Here is a 17,018-nt window from a genome sequence, read left to right as displayed (position 1 = left end):
AGAGAGCCTGAATTGGATGGTCTTTTGGGTGATTGACAGAGGGAACGTGAATTGGATGGTCCTTTAGGCGATTGACAGAGAGAGCCTGAATATAATGGTCCTTTGGGTGACTGACAGAGGGAGCACAAATTGGATGGTCCTTTAGGTGATTGACAGAGAGAGCCTGAATTTGATGGTCTTTTGGGTGATTGACAGAGGGAGCGTGAATCGGATGGTCATTTAGGCGATTGACAGAGAGAACCTGAATTGGATGGTCCTTTAGGCGATTGACAGAGAGAGCCTGAATTGGATGGTCCTTTGGGTGACTGACAGAGGGAGCACAAATTGGATGGTCCTTTAGGCGATTGACAGAGAGAGACTGAATTGGATGGTCTTTTGGGTGATTGACAGAGAGAACCTGAATTGGATGGTCCTTTGGGTGACTGACAGAGGGAGCACAAATTGGATGGTACTTTAGGCGATTGACAGAGAGAGCCCGAATTGGATGGTGCTTTGTGCGACTGACAGAGAGAGCCCGAATTGTTTTGTCATTTGGGTGATTGACAGAGAGAGCCCGAATTGGATGGTCTTTTGGGTGACTGACAGAGAGAGCCCGAATTGGATGGTCTTTTGGGCAATTGATAGACGGATCACGAATTGGTTGGTCCTTTGAGTGATTGACAGAGAGACCCCAAATTGGATGGTCCTTTGGGTGATTGATAGAGGGAGCACGAATTGAACGGTGCTTTGTGCGACTGACAGAAGGAGCATGAATTGGGTGGTCCTTTCGTCAATTGCCAGAGAGAGCACAAATTAGACTATCCTGAGGGTGATTGACAGGAGTAAGCACAAACTGCTCAGCCCTTTGGGTGTTTGACAGGAGCAAGCACGAATTGGCTAGTGGGCTACTGACAGATTTCATATAGGATCCATTTCAGTCTTCGATGGTTACAATGTTATTTTGCTTCATTTGATGTTAATATTGACATTGTGAGAAACATGCCCTCTGGGTCATAACCTCTGTGTTGGCTTTATATTTATTTGTGCTGTTATTCAGAAATTTACTACCTTTGTATGAGAAGCTTTTTTCAAATGAACCCTGACAATAAGTTGTGTACATCGGGGGGAGGGGGGGCTTATGTGGGAGTGCAAGCTCGTGTGCAGCAGGAGAGAGCCAGCTTAGGTTCTGTGACAGATATAGCGTGCACTGTGTGGTTACAGTAGGAGCATCTGGTCAACTTATTTTTCCACTACCTCAGACCGGAATCCAAGTGGAGGCAGATCATGCATGGAAGTGTATGGACTCACATAGTCAGCCATTATTATTATTATTATTATTATTATTATTATTATTATTATTATTATTATCCGGGGTGGTAGTGTAATTAAGCCTTATAATAGTGATGAAAATAATGTTGGCCAATAATGTCATACATATCACTTACGGAAAGTCAAGGGTCTGGTGAGTTCGTGGTCACACTTGTGAGTGGCATCATTTTGCCTCTGGTTTATTTGGCCGTCCTTTTAAAGATGGCCACTTGGGGTCAGTAATGCTCCTGTAATTTCCATTTTTCTCGCATGCAATGTTCACCAGAATGAGTCACATGAATGTGAAAGGTTGAGTCATCCATGTTTGATGCCTTGCAGACTTTCTAGGTCTGTGAAATGTGACAGTTATTACTGAATTCAGGACCAACAAGTTTATCTAGCTGCACTGGGGGGGGGGGAGGGGTGGCCAAAACCTTCCACGTTCTGGCCACAAAAAGCAACCTGATTTTCCCAGGAAATTTGATTCACTTTAAAGCTGCTTTTCTGAGGGTTTGCAAGCAGTTCAACATGCATTTAAGACCTTCCACATGGCTGCCATGAAACTTTTTCAACAGCCAGGAGCCTCAGCAGGCTGGAGTAGAAGGTCTCCGTGAAGGTTCTGTTCTTCTCCGTGTGACGGCTTACGCAAACAGCCTGGTCACTAGCCCCATCAGGGATGGAAGCCCATGTTCCCACTGAATGTCACCGTAAGCTCACTGTTGCCTCACTGTCAGCAGGTAAGACGCAGGCCATGGGGGAAATCAAGGTGGCCCTGAAGAAGGAGACAAAGACGGAGGGCGAGCAGCTCGTGGTGGAGATCCTCCAATGCAGAAACATCACCTACAAATTCAAGTCTCCAGACCATCTCCCAGGCATGTGTCCCCACGAGAGATTCCCCCGGTGTCACACAAGTGCTGGTGGGCTGCTCCACCCTGCCATTCTTACACCATTATAGACAGCCAAGAGCTTCTTTTGAAGCCTTTTCTATCTGCTCTGTCCTCCTGGCTCTTTTGGGCCTGTCTGTCAGAACAGAGGTGTCTCACTATCTTTCAATGGTTCTCCTGAGACAGATCTGTATGTGAAGCTGTATGTGGTCAATGTGGCCACACAAAAGAAGGTGATCAAGAAGAAGACACGGGTGTGCCGGCATGACCGTGAGCCCTCCTTCAACGAGACATTCCGCTTCATCCTGAATCCCGCGGGCCACTCCATCCAGGTACTACCATGCCAAGCGTGTACAGTGTCAGCCCCTGCTTTTACACAGTGCATGTGGGAGTGTACGTGTGCATGTGCACCCTGATGACCTGGCATCCCAGCTAGGGTGGACCCCCTCTATGGCCCTGTTTTGGGGATGGATGGATGGATGGATGAATACAGGGAAAACCTCCACAGTGCCATCAGCATAAATACTGAGAATAATCAGGTGTAAAATTCAGGATTGTTACTGGTGATTTGAAACCTGTATAAGGGAATGGAATGGAGGCCAGAAGACAGAGGTGGAGACACTGCCGTCCAGATGGGGGCAGTGTGGTACTGTGCTGTGCTTTGCCTTATTCCCTCCTCCTATCTTTCAGCTCTTCCTGGTGTCCAATGGGGGTAAGTTTGTGAAGAAGACTCTGGTGGGAGAGGCCTACATCTGGCTGGACAAAGTGGACCTGAAGAAGAGGAGCGCTAGCTGGCACAAACTTCTGGCCAGCTCCCCCCAGAGCCACCCCTAGGGGTCGCCGCTTCACGGCAGGGTTCCCCGGGGGAGGGCAGCCACAGGGATTCTGAGCTGCTGGGAGGCACTGGCACCTTGTGGTAGGGGCAGACCGTAATGGGGAAGCAGGGATCTCGGTCAGCTTTCCTGGTCTGGTGTGCGTGTGTGGAGTAAACAAAGGCACAAGAAAGATAGTGGTTAGTGGGGGAGGAAGAGAGGTAGATGGATGGAGGCAGAGCAGACTGCACATCTCATCCCAGCCATGAGTCTTTCTTTGGATGCACGAGAAACCATACGGGCAGGTGCCAGGCTCCGGGTAGGAGCTGGAGGCTGAAGGGGGCATGACCGCAGGTGCCCGTCCATCTGGCTCCGAGGTGCCCGGGTACGACACGGTGTGCTCTCATTGCGCTCCCCCTGGCCTCACTCACAGCATTGGGCTTCCAGCCTCACTGTCTGCGCTCGGCCTGTGCACAGAGCGCCTTCCATTCATTCTAGTGTTCGTCCGTCTGACATAATCCGGCTCATACACTTTATATACTGGACAGAGGCGATAGATTACCAGGGAAGGTTATCTAACTGAGATAGGCACATACTTAACAAGAATATTATGAATGCACATGTAGAGGTAATGGTTGGTTAGCTATTTGGCTACAGACGGTTGACTTGCTGGTTCAGACTATCGGTCTGTCTTGTTGGATTGGATCATCTGGTTCTAATTTTGTTTAATGTGACATTTAAAGCACAAAATCTTACATTTCTTATTGTACTATGAGTCACACTTAGATAATTTGCACCTTGAACTGAATGAGAGGTACTGCTCTGTTTGTCTGTCGACCAAATAGATAGATGCTACAGTAAAACTTAATCTATTCCTACAAAAGCGTGCTTTTTTCCAGAAAAGAGCTTTTTTTTGAAACGCGGGCTGTGGGCAGGAGTAGTGCGTGACGTCACAGCGAGCTTCCTTAGTGGCAGAGTTGCCAGGTCCGCGGTTTTCCCGCCCACTTGGGCTATTTTGAAAGTACAGTTGCTGGTAAATATTAGGAGGTCGCGGGTTGCCAGTTCTTGGGCTGCTGTCATAATGTCCCGCGGCAGCGGACTGTAAGGGAAACAGAAATTAATTATCATGAATGCAAGTGGCTCCTAATGCTGAGTAATAGTGAATCACTGTAGCCACCGAAAGTCAGAGACAGACGCAGACGGAAAGCAGGGCTGCCAACTCTCACGCGTCTGGCGTAACTCTCACGCATTGGTTCACACCCAAGCAATCTTATTCCCTAATTCACATACATGTAAATGTGTGTGCGGAATAGTCTCGAATTGAAAGTCTAAATTGAAAGTTAGCTAACCACAGTTGGGAACCCAGGGAAAAGAGAGTTTGTCTATGTGACGTCATTGTGTTTAACTGTGGTTTTAAAATGTCGAACATTTGAATGTCATCAGCATGCAAAATACTGGTTTATTTCTTTGAGACACAGTATACTTGAATTTCAGATATTGGGCTGGTTTCAGCTTCCATTGGGCGGATTTTAAGCAGACCTTGGGCAGGAGATTTTTGCCGGACCTGGCAACACTGCTTAGCAGCCCTTGAGGTCGCTGGCGCTGACCCAAGGAATCCCAGGGCTGCATCTTACTGGACGCGTTTTGCTCCCATGGTAGACGGTTATGTGTGTACATTTCGAAGGAGGTGGTGTTAATTGTATCATAGTCCGTGATTGTTACTTGCTGTTAAAAAAAAAAAAAAGTCTATTTAATAATGTCCTCTCCGGTGGTCGCCCTGCTCGATCCCGTGTGTTCGCTCCTGGAACCCTCCCGACACACGACCCTCGACATATTTGCCTGTGTACGATTTCCTTCCTGTCAGTTACCGAGAAACGAAACGATACCGTCATATATCCTGGGATACCTGCACCTTCCAGACAGTGACCGTCAGTTTTGTTTTTTTTTTGTTATTTTGCTAGTGGTAAATCGTCCTATGGCCGAGCGTTTGATTTTGCGTGTGCCAATCTTATTTTAAAATCAAATCCATGGGTTCTATTGGCGTTTTTTGCGATCCTTCTATGCAACATGGCAACGATGCCTTTTCTTAACAACTGAAAACAGCACATGCGTATATATAAATACATACATATATATATATAACATTAAATAATATATATGAAATGGTTCTATATTATTTGAAAAGAAGTGCTTATTGTAATATTTCCGTTTTTTACTTTTTGCTGGGTGTGCGTGGAGTGCGCTTTCCGTTCTGTATTCCCACGTTTTCTTCATTTCACTTCCGTTTCTCCATGCGGCTGGTGAGGTAACGCAGTCACTCGTGTGATATGCATGATCCTTCCTTCGCAGACACATCGCTCACCTCACGGGAAGCGGCTTTTCGTCTCGTCATACATCTAAACATAATTAGGCAGCGAGTCCCTCCACATCACCCATAAAGCGTTTGTGATAATGATCGTGAAAATGTGAAAAATCACCAAGCGTTCCGTTTCAGATGTATATGCGCTGAATATGTTGGTCCGGTTCCAATGTTCCCTCACGTTTCCATACGTCCATTCCTGTTGTTGTTCCAATGTTTACTAGTGAACAAAAAAATGATAATAATAATTATATAACTGTGAGGAAAATGGTTCCTACATGTAACCTTGTAAATACCTTGCATTGTTTTTATACCAGAGGACATTTTATTATTTATTTGGTCTGCCATTGAGCATGTGAATGTGAAAACTCATTTTAAAGCAAATATTTTTTACTGATCTACGTGGTCGCCCGTGGAGTGAAGCGATAACCCCGCATTTTGGCTAAAATGAGTGTAAAATCTCAACCCAGGAACGCCTAGACATCGACGCCACAGGACTGTGACAATGCCATCAGCTTGTGTCCGCGCGCTCGATATTGCATGTGTCCTTGATGATTTGTTAGTATTTTTGCTTATATGTAAAACAGAAAACAGAATGAATGGGGAGAAAAACCACATGTATGTAAAGTGTACATGTATGTAAAGCAGTATTCTCACTGTACATGCCTGTAAAATTTGTCTGGGTTTTCACTAGATGTAAAATGGTTATGAGACACTTTGAAGTCACGGTTATGTGGTCGTCCACAGGATGTATTGAGATTTTATGCAAATCGTGCTGTAAAAACAGCTGTTTCCCATGAGTCTAAATAATAAATATATATTAAATACATATTGCAGTTCGCCGGTTATTTAAAAGATTTAGTGTTGTTATTTATGCACAGCTCCGTTACTTTACCATTGTTTTGTTTAGTCCACAATGAAACCCTGAAAGTGCACATTGACTAAGCGGCGGGATGAGCGTTAAACCCTGGAATGGATGAGAAGACTGTGCTCGGTCAGTTATCGTGTGAATGCTTCCTATTGACCTAAACCAGACATTGACTGACAACCAGTGTAATATCGCACCCAGCACTCTAAGGGCTGTTTAACTTCACATCCATACGAAATAAATACGGAGGTTTTGGCAGCCGACTCTACTGCAGAATGCTGAAAAATGCCTTCAGGTGGAAAGCTGCACTTTTGAAATGGGCACAAGGTGGCGGTCTTGGGTAAGAAAAGAAGGAGTTATCCTTTCGGACGTACCGGAGGCACGCGATTGGAGAATACGGTATTTACGCCACGTACGTATCCGTCTTATGTTACCGTCCTCAGTTTGTATTGATGTACCATAAGTATAATCTGAAGTGTGATGCAACACAGGACTAGCTTGGTAATTAGTTACCATGAAGAATTACCTAAGCTTCAGATTGATGTGCAGTGCACCTATAAAACAAAGAGACCTTCCAGCTTACCTGCTCTCCTGGGTTCCTGGACCCATTTCACACATCTTTTTAGGTAATCCCAAAATAACTGGGCAAAAATAATTGCTCCAATTGTTGTTACCTAGTGTCCAGGAGTATTTGCAGGCTGCGGCCTTTAGCCAAGTCGGCCATGATGAGCTCCGCTCTGATTGGTTGCTGCTTCTAAAGCTCTTGGGCTTGCTCGGGCTGCTGGTTCCAGTGCAAACTGGGAATGATGGGATGGAAGTTCCTTTTCCCAGAGAGGTTTAGTAAAGTGTTAAATGCCTGTGTCTGTGTGTATGCATAGGGACAATAGGGAGCCCCCACCTGGATGATAAAATCCTGTTATTTTAACACTGCGGGGGGCATTTTTTCAGTCACCTTAAGGGGAAATTCATTTTTATAAAAAAAATGTGACTGCAATCAGAAAACTAAAAAGTCTTGTATTATATTTGGTTACTTCTTGGTAACCTCAGTTTTATAAAAAAAAAAAAAAAAACTGAATGCAATCAAAATGTAAAAATTCCAAAAGTCTTGTATTTTAGTTGGTTTCTTATGGTTAAGGTAAGGGTTGGGTAGGGGTTAAGGGTGCCGTGATTGGGATTAGGGTTTTTCCCATAGAAATGAATGGACGGTCCCCATTTAGATAGGAAGACCAACTTGTGTGTGTGTGTCTGTGTCTGTGTATGTGCATCACGGTGCCAGTGTAGTGCCACCACTGGCTTTCATCTGCTACACCTGCTGTGTTTTGTCCTGCTCTGTGCGACGTCAGCGTTCAGGTTTTATTGCTGCATGTGTTGTGAGGAGCACAATGAAATGCTTGTGCCACAGTTGCTAGGTAGGGGATAGATGCCTGGGGGGAAGGGAGACAGTGGAATGAAGGGTGCTGCTTATGCCGTCACCCATAACACACTGTTACATTCTCCTCGGTGTCCATGGCATCGACAACCTTTAATAGCTTCTACCTGTCAACATCAAAGCATGCTGGGAAGTCATGATGCCCCCTTCTTGTCCCTTCTGTGGGAATCCGTAGCTTTAAGTGTTGCCGTGGAGGCAGCATGGATGCCACAGTAACAGCGGGCAGCCGGCAAGTCATGTGACCCTCTCATTTCCAGCTATCCAGAGGTGCTTGTGAGATTTTAGGTTCAGGACTCCCCCATCATGGAAAAACATGACCGCCCCCCCCCCCCCCCCCCCCCAGGGAAATAAACCGTGCTGAGTAACTGTAAAACTGTTACATATCATGCTACAGGTGCTGAGCACAAAATTATTATTATTATTTGTCCGGTGTTCATGGCATAGGAACTTGTCATATCAGGATAGTAAATGAATTAGCTGGCTTGCCACATGTGTAATTAAATTCTCATAATTGCTGTAATTGTGAGTACTTACTCTGAAACACATAGTTAAATATGTAATTAAATTGTCATAATTGGAGTGAAATACAATGCATGCTCTCCGAGTTCCATGTGAGTGTCTAGTGCTGGAATAAAGTGTCAACATTAGAACAAAAACAAATTCCCTCATTGCAGTTAGACTTCACCTGTGACCCGAGGTCTGTGTGGACCCCATGCCTGACAGGGCCTCGGTCCTCACTGATCGAGTCTGTCCACACGGCACTCTGGGGGGGGGGGGGGTATGTCCCTCCTCTTACAGGCTGTGGATGTTTGTGGTCTGACGTTCAGAGCTACCCTCCACACCAGCCCAGCCACAAAGGCACGCATCGGTGCCATGGTCCAGAATATCACACTCTGCGTCTTTCATGTCAGCCGATCTCTTTGATGTCGGGGATATCTGTGCCAGTGTTAGATGTGATGTATGTGTCTCATTTGCACAAAAGCCATTTAGCATTATACAGACGCCCCTCTACTTGCGAACGAGATACGTTCCGAACGGCCGTTCATAACTTGAAATGTTCGTATGTCGTTATTCAACATCATTTTAAGGGTTTACGCAACTTGTACAAAGAACTAGGATGCTGGGAGTCCGCACGCCACGCTGCTGCGCGGCGGCAGTAGCAGCCAGAAGCCGTACTAGGCGGAATTGGCGCATAGAAAACAAATTGATGTTGCGGACAGGAAATGGGAACCCAAAGAACACAATTTGGACTTACAGTCCTCTTCGTTCGTATGTCTGAAAGTTCGTAATTTGAAAGCTCATAGGTAGAGGAGCGTCTGTACAGTATTTGCCATATGTCGTTTTGCACAGTTCGCTTATTATTTTTATTGTTACTATATTAGCTTATTTTATTACAATTTTTTCCTTACAAATTTATTGCCTTCTTACTTACTTTATCCTTTTCTTTCTGTGCTGCTGGACAAAGACATTTCCATCCACATTGATTAATAAAGTTCATCAGATCTTTATCTTATGTGTAATATGACTAGTGTGTGTGTTCTTCATATTCTAGAAAAGTACTGACGAACATTACAATGTGTGGCTACAGGATAGTTAGCATTGCTACTGTATGTGACGGTACCATGAGGGTAAGTTAACACTGCAATGTATCAGCTGGCTGCTGATATATTGTGCAAATACATTTTTCAGTGCTGTGATGAACAAAGCGGAAAAATGAGGGAAAATGAGCTTGGTCATGAAACTTCGTTCCTGTAAAGGGATTATATGATGGAGCATCCTTTGGTGCGCTGTAGCACTTGAAATGATGTATCTTTTATTAAATGGCCGAATTGGGAAACACAGTCATGAGAGCAAAATGTCTGTGAAGGACACAGGAGGTAGTTGTCACTATTTGCAGACCATGTTGTTTAAGCTCACATCTTTAATATCAGTTGACCACTGACCCTCTTTCCTCTGGAGCCAAACGTGTTTCCAATGTACCTGTTAGAATGCTAGTTCCATCTGCAGGAAGTAGGGGGTGACATATATCTGAAGAGGAAACTGGTCTCCAAAATACAGACCCACCACGCTTTATATTACCGTGCACAGTTCCTCAGTTTATAGACAGAAAGTTTCCTTCTATGCACAAATGATCCCAAAATTGAGTTTACTTACTGTGTGATGTCTAAACAAAAAGCTAACCAACCATCATTCCTTTCTAGTGAATGAAATGTATCCTGCTGTCTTTAGTTCTCGTATTCCTTTAACTAATGGCACCATGTGTGACGGGGTACGTTTCAATAAGTCCAGCTGTCCAACCATCATGCTATCCAGTTAGCAACTCCTGTTTCTCTGCAGTGACGGTTGAAATTAGGCTTGACAGTGAGTGGGATTATCACACACGGTCAGTTACCAGCATGGTGTGATGTCATCGTCTGACCTTATAGGGCCTGATAGTTCTGGCATTTTCTGGGACATTTCTGCTGTCTCCATGTAGCTCCAGTATGGAAGAATAAGTGGTCTGCTATCTAAGCACAGCTGTTTTCTTTTGTACCTGGGTATGTACTGCCTGTGGATGGAAGTGGAGTCAGTCTCATCCAAAGATCTTTGCTCCTCTAAAGTGGTTGGAGTTTGAAATGGGATCGAGGCATTACCTGCTCAGGTCAGTGTTGACGTCCCTTTTGATCACCGGGACCCAGTAACATTCTCTTCTTCTTAAAGGGCACCTTTCATCCCTGTTATTTCTGACCCCAGATGACATGGACTCCAAAGAGCCCTGCCAGCATATCCATCCCCTTTAACCAAGCAAGCATATGGTTATTTAATCCAGTGCCACGTTCTGTGCACCGGCCTGCCCATCTCTGTCTATGTTGCTGTCTTTCAGCCTCACTCGTGTCACCAAGGTATCACCTGGCACGTTTTCTTCAACACAATGTGTCATGAATTTCAGCCCGTGGATTGCAGGAAAAGTGAGCGCTTGGCCAACTCGATGTGACATCGCATTTGAAACGTGACACAGGTCCCCTTAGTCAGCAGTATATTCATTTGTTCTATGTTATCTAATTATGATATGTTTTATTACGGTCCATGATAGAATCTCCTTTTTTCGTCGTACACCCTCCTCAGCTCGGGTGGTGTAAAGCCCTCCCAAGGTCCCATTTAATGATCTCCAGGCCCTTCAGTTCTTTTCTTGTTTGCTTTTACGTTGCTTTTGCCCAAAGTGATGTAAGAAATCGTGCATCACAAGTGTGCGGAACATTTGGGCCATCCACTGTGTTTCACCTGGAAAGGGGAAGAGCCTCTTCCCTGGGATACTTTGCTGTTGGAGAAACTGCTAATGGTATGTTAGCCAACAAAAGCCCTCAGAGTGGCCGCCAGAGCCGTTAGCTTAGCGCACCCATAGAAGCAGGCCAGCCAAGTGTCTGCCATTGTTCCTGCCAAGGCCTCTCTTTCATCCTTCGTATTTCATCCCTTGCTCTGCGGTGATTCTCCACGTCTCCGAGCTACAGATCCATGCCGAATATCCACTGGTGCTGTTGTGAGGAGAGAGACGGTTGCTAGGTAACATATGAAAAGCAAATCCAATGGCAGCTGAGCTGAGAGACCGCACCTGGTTGCCCATGTGCACCCACCAATGTTCATGCCATCAAGAAGCCCCTGTTCAGCCACACCCCTGATCAGACACCTCTGATCAGCCACACCCCTGTTCAGCCACACCCCTGATCAGACACCTCTGATCAGCCACACCCCTGTTCAGCCACACCCCTGATCAGCCACACCCCTGTTCACCCACACCCCTGATCAGACACCTCTGATCAGCCACACCCCTGTTCAGCCACACCCCTGATCAGACACCTCTGATCAGCCACACCCCTGATCAGACACCTCTGATCAGCCACACCCCTGATCAGCCGCACCCCCTGATCAGCCGCACACCCCTGATCAGACACCTCTGATCAGCCACACCCCTGATCAGCCAAACCCCCAGATCAGCTACACCCCTGATCAGCCGCACCCCCTGATCAGCCGCACCCCCCTGATCAGCCACACCACCTATTCAGCTGAATCCACATGTACCAATTTAATTTTCTCCCCAACAAAAATGAAATTTCAAGTAATTTGTGGTAAATGTACCCAGCTTTCAGTGGTATGCCACCCAGGGTGTCCCCTGCCCTATGCATTGTGCTGGACTGGGAGGGCGTCCCCTCCCTTATGGACTGACACAGAACACCAGTTCTATATTGTATATCATCTATGTGGCAGGTTCCCCACTGGGTTCTAGGTTGTTACGCTTTAATTGTTTAATTGGCTGCAGATAACGTGATGGGTTTAAAATGTTCCAGTATTCGTTTGCGGATGGGAGGTTTTTGGACTCTGTCTTGCGGGACTGGTGCTGGTCATTGGGTTTTACTCCTGGTTTGGGTTGCAGATTAGACCACTCTCTATTTCTGACTTGGGAAATACCTGTTGTTAGATTAACAATTTTTTCCGTCTTTGCCTCTGCTCTTTGAATGCCTACGAGCAGACGCTGATTACCATGCCTGTTTCTCTATTTGTACTCTGGCTTTGTCTTTGGTTTATGTACGTAAACATGAATTGTGGCTTCAAATTCTTCATTGTTATTAATCCAATTTAATTTTGCAAACTCTGTTTGTTTCCACTTATTTGCCACATCCTACTAGCCAATAGTGATGATCCATATCCCATATTTTGTATGGTTTAATAAACCAATCTAATATTAATATCTGACATAAGTCACATTGGTGCTTGTTGCAATATGTAAATGCATGTTTTGGCTTTGTTTCCAGAATGAAGAGCTGGGCCATTTGACCAGAAAAGATGCAGAAATGAAACCTGTCCTTCTCCTGCTCAAGGGTCTTTCGTTAGCGGGCTGGATCATGTCATCTCTCTCTGTATGGTTCATGTTAGAGGAATGTTGCCATAAACATAATGTGCTGCTCTGTCACAGAATATGAAATGAGCATTGTTGTACTGTACCATCGTGTTGCTATCAAATCCCTTCATTTAAGATCTGCTCAGTGTTTTGTGGGATCTGCTGCTTTGAGATTATTAATGAGCTTCTCCCATGTAGTTCTGGGGTTAGCCCTCACTGTTCTTAAGATCATTGATGCCGCACAAGACAAAATCATCTTTGGGGCCCGAGATATAGTTATTCTGTCTTTCTTCCATTTGTAAATAACCAACAGTTGTCACTTTCTCACCAAGCTGCTTGCTGATGGACATGTAGCCCATTCCACCTTTGTCAAGGTCAACAATCTTGTCTCTGACATCCTTAAACAGCTCTCTGGTGTCTCTCCTGGTGATAAGATTGAAGATCTAGAAAGGTTAGTGACCAAAGAATACTCTTTAAACAAAGTAATGCCATTAAATGTGAATGCTGGCTTGGTATCTGTTAATACTTAACTAAGTGCTACTTGTGTTGTGTTAATGTGTTGATTTCTTGCTGACTTGTAGGGGATCAAATACTTATTTCCCTAGATAAATGACAAATTGATTTGTACCTGTTGCATAATGACTTTTTCTTGTTTGTTTTTGTCACGTCCCTCCGTCCAGCCTTCTCCTGGACCACGCCCACCTCGTGAACCCCGTGTCAATTCCCATCGCATCAGCTGTCTTGCGTTTATTCTGAGGTCATATCCTGTATTTAATCCGCGTTCAGGTCTGTTTGCCCAGGTCTGTAATTTTTTTGTTTTTTTGACTTTCAGTTTTATTTAGAAAAACAAATGAACGAATGATACATGGATTGTGGGGATATACAGTGATACTTTTATTATAAATTTTTAAATTACATTTAACTTGGCGCATATATATATATATATATAGACACACACGCACACGCACACACACACACACTATAAAAAGGAAGTGTGGTAAGGCGTCCTACTTTTTAACTGCCAAACTACTCAGAACTGCCTGTCAACATACTTCATAAATAACGTTCAATTGTAAATAATCAACAAGTCTAAGTTTACTGTTCTTTCCATGCTTTGTATTTTTGTTAAAATAGACCCAAAAGCAGACAAAATTAAACTTCCTGCTAACTCCCTGCTCTGTCATTCTGCACCCTCTGTCACTTTGCATGTAAGACGGGCCGTAGTGACTGACGCCATAACTCTCGTTTGATGTGTCACTCCGCATGTAAGACGGGCTTTGTGTCACTCCGCATGTAAGACGGGCTTTGTGTCACTCCGCATGTAAGATGGGCTTTGTGTCACTCCACATGTAAGACGGGCTTTAGTGACTGATGCCATCGCTCTCGTTTGATGCACATCCCACTATTTGGTGTTCAGCTGCATCTAAGTGCAGAGGTTTCTGTTTTTTTTTCGTTACCTGTGGTGTGAACCGCAGACATGCAGCCCCAGCAAAGCCAAGAGTGGTTATCAGGCAAGGAAGAAGCAGGTGCGATATGAAAAGGATGCTGGTTTTCTAAAACCAGACATTTTTCTCCTACCTGCAGTCGTTCTGTCCCTATCCCTCCCAGCGCCGACTCTGACAAGAAAGTAGGCTACAGCTGACGTTGGCTAAACGTTTGAGGACCCCTCCACCCCCCAAAAAATGTTAATAATTATTTCATTAAATATTGCACTGTGTCTTGCCCCGCAGTTGCCAGTAGTCACACTTGCTCCGGCCCTGCAGTTAGCAACAGTTAAGCCTGCTCCTGCTCCGGCCCCGCAGTTAGCAACAGTTAAGCCTGCTCCTGCTCCGGCCCCGCAGTTGGAGACAGTTAAGCCTGCTCCTGTTCCGGCCCCGCAGTTGCCGACAGTTAAGCCTGCTCCTGTTCCGGCCCCGCAGTTAGCAACAGTTAAGCCTGCTCCTGCTCCGGCCCCGCAGTTAGCAACAGTTAAGCCTGCTCCTGCTCCGGCCCCGCAGTTGGAGACAGTTAAGCCTGCTCCTGTTCCGGCCCCGCAGTTGCCGACAGTTAAGCCTGCTCCTGCTCCGGCCCCGCAGTTGCCGACAGTTAAGCCTGCTCCTGCTCCGGCCCCGCAGTTAGCAACAGTTAAGCCTGCTCCTGCTCCGGCCCCGCAGTTGGAGACAGTTAAGCCTGCTCCTGCTCCGGCCCCGCAGTTAGCAACAGTTAAGCCTGCTCCTGCTCCGGCCCCGCAGTTGCCGACAGTTAAGCCTGCTCCTGCTCCGGCCCCGCAGTTGCCGACAGTTAAGCCTGCTCCTGCTCCGGCCCCGCAGTTAGCAACAGTTAAGCCTGCTCCTGCTCCGGCCCCGCAGTTGGAGACAGTTAAGCCTGCTCCTGCTCCGGCCCCGCAGTTAGCAACAGTTAAGCCTGCTCCTGCTCCGGCCCCGCAGTTGCCGACAGTTAAACCTGCTCCTGCTCCGGCCCCGCAGTTGCCGACAGTTAAGCCTGCTCCTGCTCCGGCCCCGCAGTTGGAGACAGTTAAGCCTGCTCCTGCTCCGGCCCCGCAGTTAGCAACAGTTAAGCCTGCTCCTGCTCCGGCCCCGCAGTTGCCGACTGTTAAACCTGCTCCTGCTCCGGCCCCGCAGTTGCCGACAGTTAATTCTGCTCCTCCTTGCCCGCCTGTTGCCGTTGCCCAGACGGCTTCTGGCTGCCTGTCTGGTATTTTGTCCTGTCCTGACTCACTCTCAGCTGTTTCCTGTGTTTTCCTGGTTAGTTAGTGTTTTAGTGCCTCCCAGTCTTGTATTCCCCATTGTTGCTTGTATGCGCCTCAGTGTTCACCTTAACAAAGTCCCCTATAGGGGTTAACTTGCACAAAGCTGCATTTTGGGTTGTCCTCTCCGCACTCGGCATGGCACTCTGGGGCCTGATATAAGAAGCGTAAGCCATTGATGAGCCTTGATTCATTTAATAGACCTATAATAAACCACTGAACTGGCCATGACCTACGTGTAGCATTCAGTGGGGGAACAGCTGTACACTGGGCCCTGGGGCAAAAATGGACCACACCCCCCCATCCAAATGCACATCTAGGGCCTGCATACGCCAGTCGCAGATAATTAAGTAGCCTTCAAACGCCGTTCCCATCATGCACTGCAGCAGTTAAGCTGCAATTCCACAAACGTGCTATTTTTTTTGTGAAATACCTGCCTTGACAACAGAGTTTGTTTACAACACAGTACAAACTATTACATTTCAAAATTGTTTCAAGTATTGTACCAAATATTTTTTGCATTGACTCCCATCATAATGAGATTGTACACATAAAAATGAGAGATATAAATGTAGCATGTTCGTGACACTATGCACCGTCTGTGATATCGGTACTCAAAAACAGGTCAGTGTTTTACGTATATTTAACATTAGCTGGCAGAGGCCGGGCCCTCGACATCGCTGGAGGCCCGGGATCTGGCACAGCTGGCCTGGTTGCCCCGCCTACCAGTCGCCCCTGTTAGCCTTTGAATAATTCATACGCCATCTAAAGAGAAATCAGGAAGCATTTACAGTAGAATAAAATCTTTACTGTCATCCTCAGCTATAGGATGCGTGCGTCACTCTGAAATAATCGCCATTTCTTTGGTCACAGTGCGGGGACAGTAATAAATTAAATTTAAATATGAAAGATATTTAAACATAACATATTGAGACATGAACGTAAAACTCAGGTAAGAAATTCAGCAAAAAAAGATCGAGTAAAAACAATTTCAAATTTCTTTCAAAATGATGTCAGTGAAATTTTATAAAAAATGCTGTGTGTGCGGAGACAGAGCGCCGGTGAACTTCGCACGGTACTCCGGCGCGGGGACCGCGCAGGCGGGCGGGGGCCGCCGACTGCCAGCTCACGGCGCGTCTCTCTCCCATGTAAGGAAGGCGGCTGCCGATCACTGGGGGCGGAGAAGCGCTCCGTCACAGGCGGAGCCCCCCAGACTTTAAACGGCCGGGGGAGGGAGGGAGGAAGGGCGGAGGAGGAATTACGGCGCAGATCGGCGCTTCTCCGCAGATCCCTACATTTAGCCGAGCGTTAACACAGAGCAGCCTAAAACACAGAGACCCGGAGCCAATTGGCCGGCAGCCCTTGGAGGAGCCAGTGGAGGAGCCCGGAGCGCGATCCCGCCGCCGAGGAGCCGCTGAACCATGAAGCCGCTCCGGACACCTGCGGCGCTGCTGCTGCTTTGCCTGTTCTCCGCCTCTGTCCTGTCTGTGAACTTCCCCGGGCAGCCTGTGTAAGTGATGCCGGCCGAGTGTAGCTTAACCAGCTGGGTTAGGGATGGAGGTTATAATGACGGCCGCTCAGGCTCCAGTTTGTGCTCTTTAAATCACGCAGTGTATGCAGCTTTAGATCACACGTGCATACTTGTTTAATCACTCAAGCATCTCACGCTTATGTATGTATGTTGCACTACCGGCTTGCAATTGCTGGTTGCCGTTTTCGTTGTGCTGCAAAAGTTGATCCAACTCAAAGATCTAATGAAG

At 46.5% G+C, this 17,018-nt stretch overlaps 2 protein-coding genes across 8 annotated transcripts in view; both read left to right on the top strand.

Annotated features, from left to right (window-relative positions):
- The window catches only part of LOC111846157 (protein piccolo-like), a 59,828-nt gene extending 53,657 nt beyond the window's left edge, over nucleotides 1-6,171 (top strand). For 5 of the 7 annotated variants that reach the window (XM_072709889.1, XM_072709887.1, XM_072709886.1 and 2 more), the window contains 3 exons: nucleotides 2,022-2,159; nucleotides 2,358-2,503; nucleotides 2,862-6,171. In XM_072709889.1, coding sequence (XP_072565990.1) covers nucleotides 2,022-2,159; nucleotides 2,358-2,503; nucleotides 2,862-3,005 — 428 coding nt within the window. In that variant the 3' untranslated portion in view covers nucleotides 3,006-6,171. The remainder of the gene's footprint in view (nucleotides 1-2,021; nucleotides 2,160-2,357; nucleotides 2,504-2,861) is intronic. The other 2 variants (XM_072709888.1, XM_072709885.1) reach the window with 1 other exon arrangement.
- Nucleotides 6,172-16,475: 10,304 nt separating this feature from the next.
- LOC111846161 (voltage-dependent calcium channel subunit alpha-2/delta-1) overlaps nucleotides 16,476-17,018 on the top strand; it is an 84,340-nt gene continuing 83,797 nt past the window's right edge. Inside the window, exon 1 of the mRNA XM_072709307.1 lies at nucleotides 16,476-16,768. Within this exon, the coding sequence (XP_072565408.1) occupies nucleotides 16,680-16,768 (89 nt within the window). The 5' untranslated portion in view covers nucleotides 16,476-16,679. The remainder of the gene's footprint in view (nucleotides 16,769-17,018) is intronic.

This window comes from Paramormyrops kingsleyae, chromosome 3, assembly GCF_048594095.1.
Source record: "Paramormyrops kingsleyae isolate MSU_618 chromosome 3, PKINGS_0.4, whole genome shotgun sequence".
Lineage (NCBI taxonomy): Eukaryota > Metazoa > Chordata > Actinopteri > Osteoglossiformes > Mormyridae > Paramormyrops > Paramormyrops kingsleyae.
This window is presented reverse-complemented; position numbering and strand designations above follow the sequence as displayed.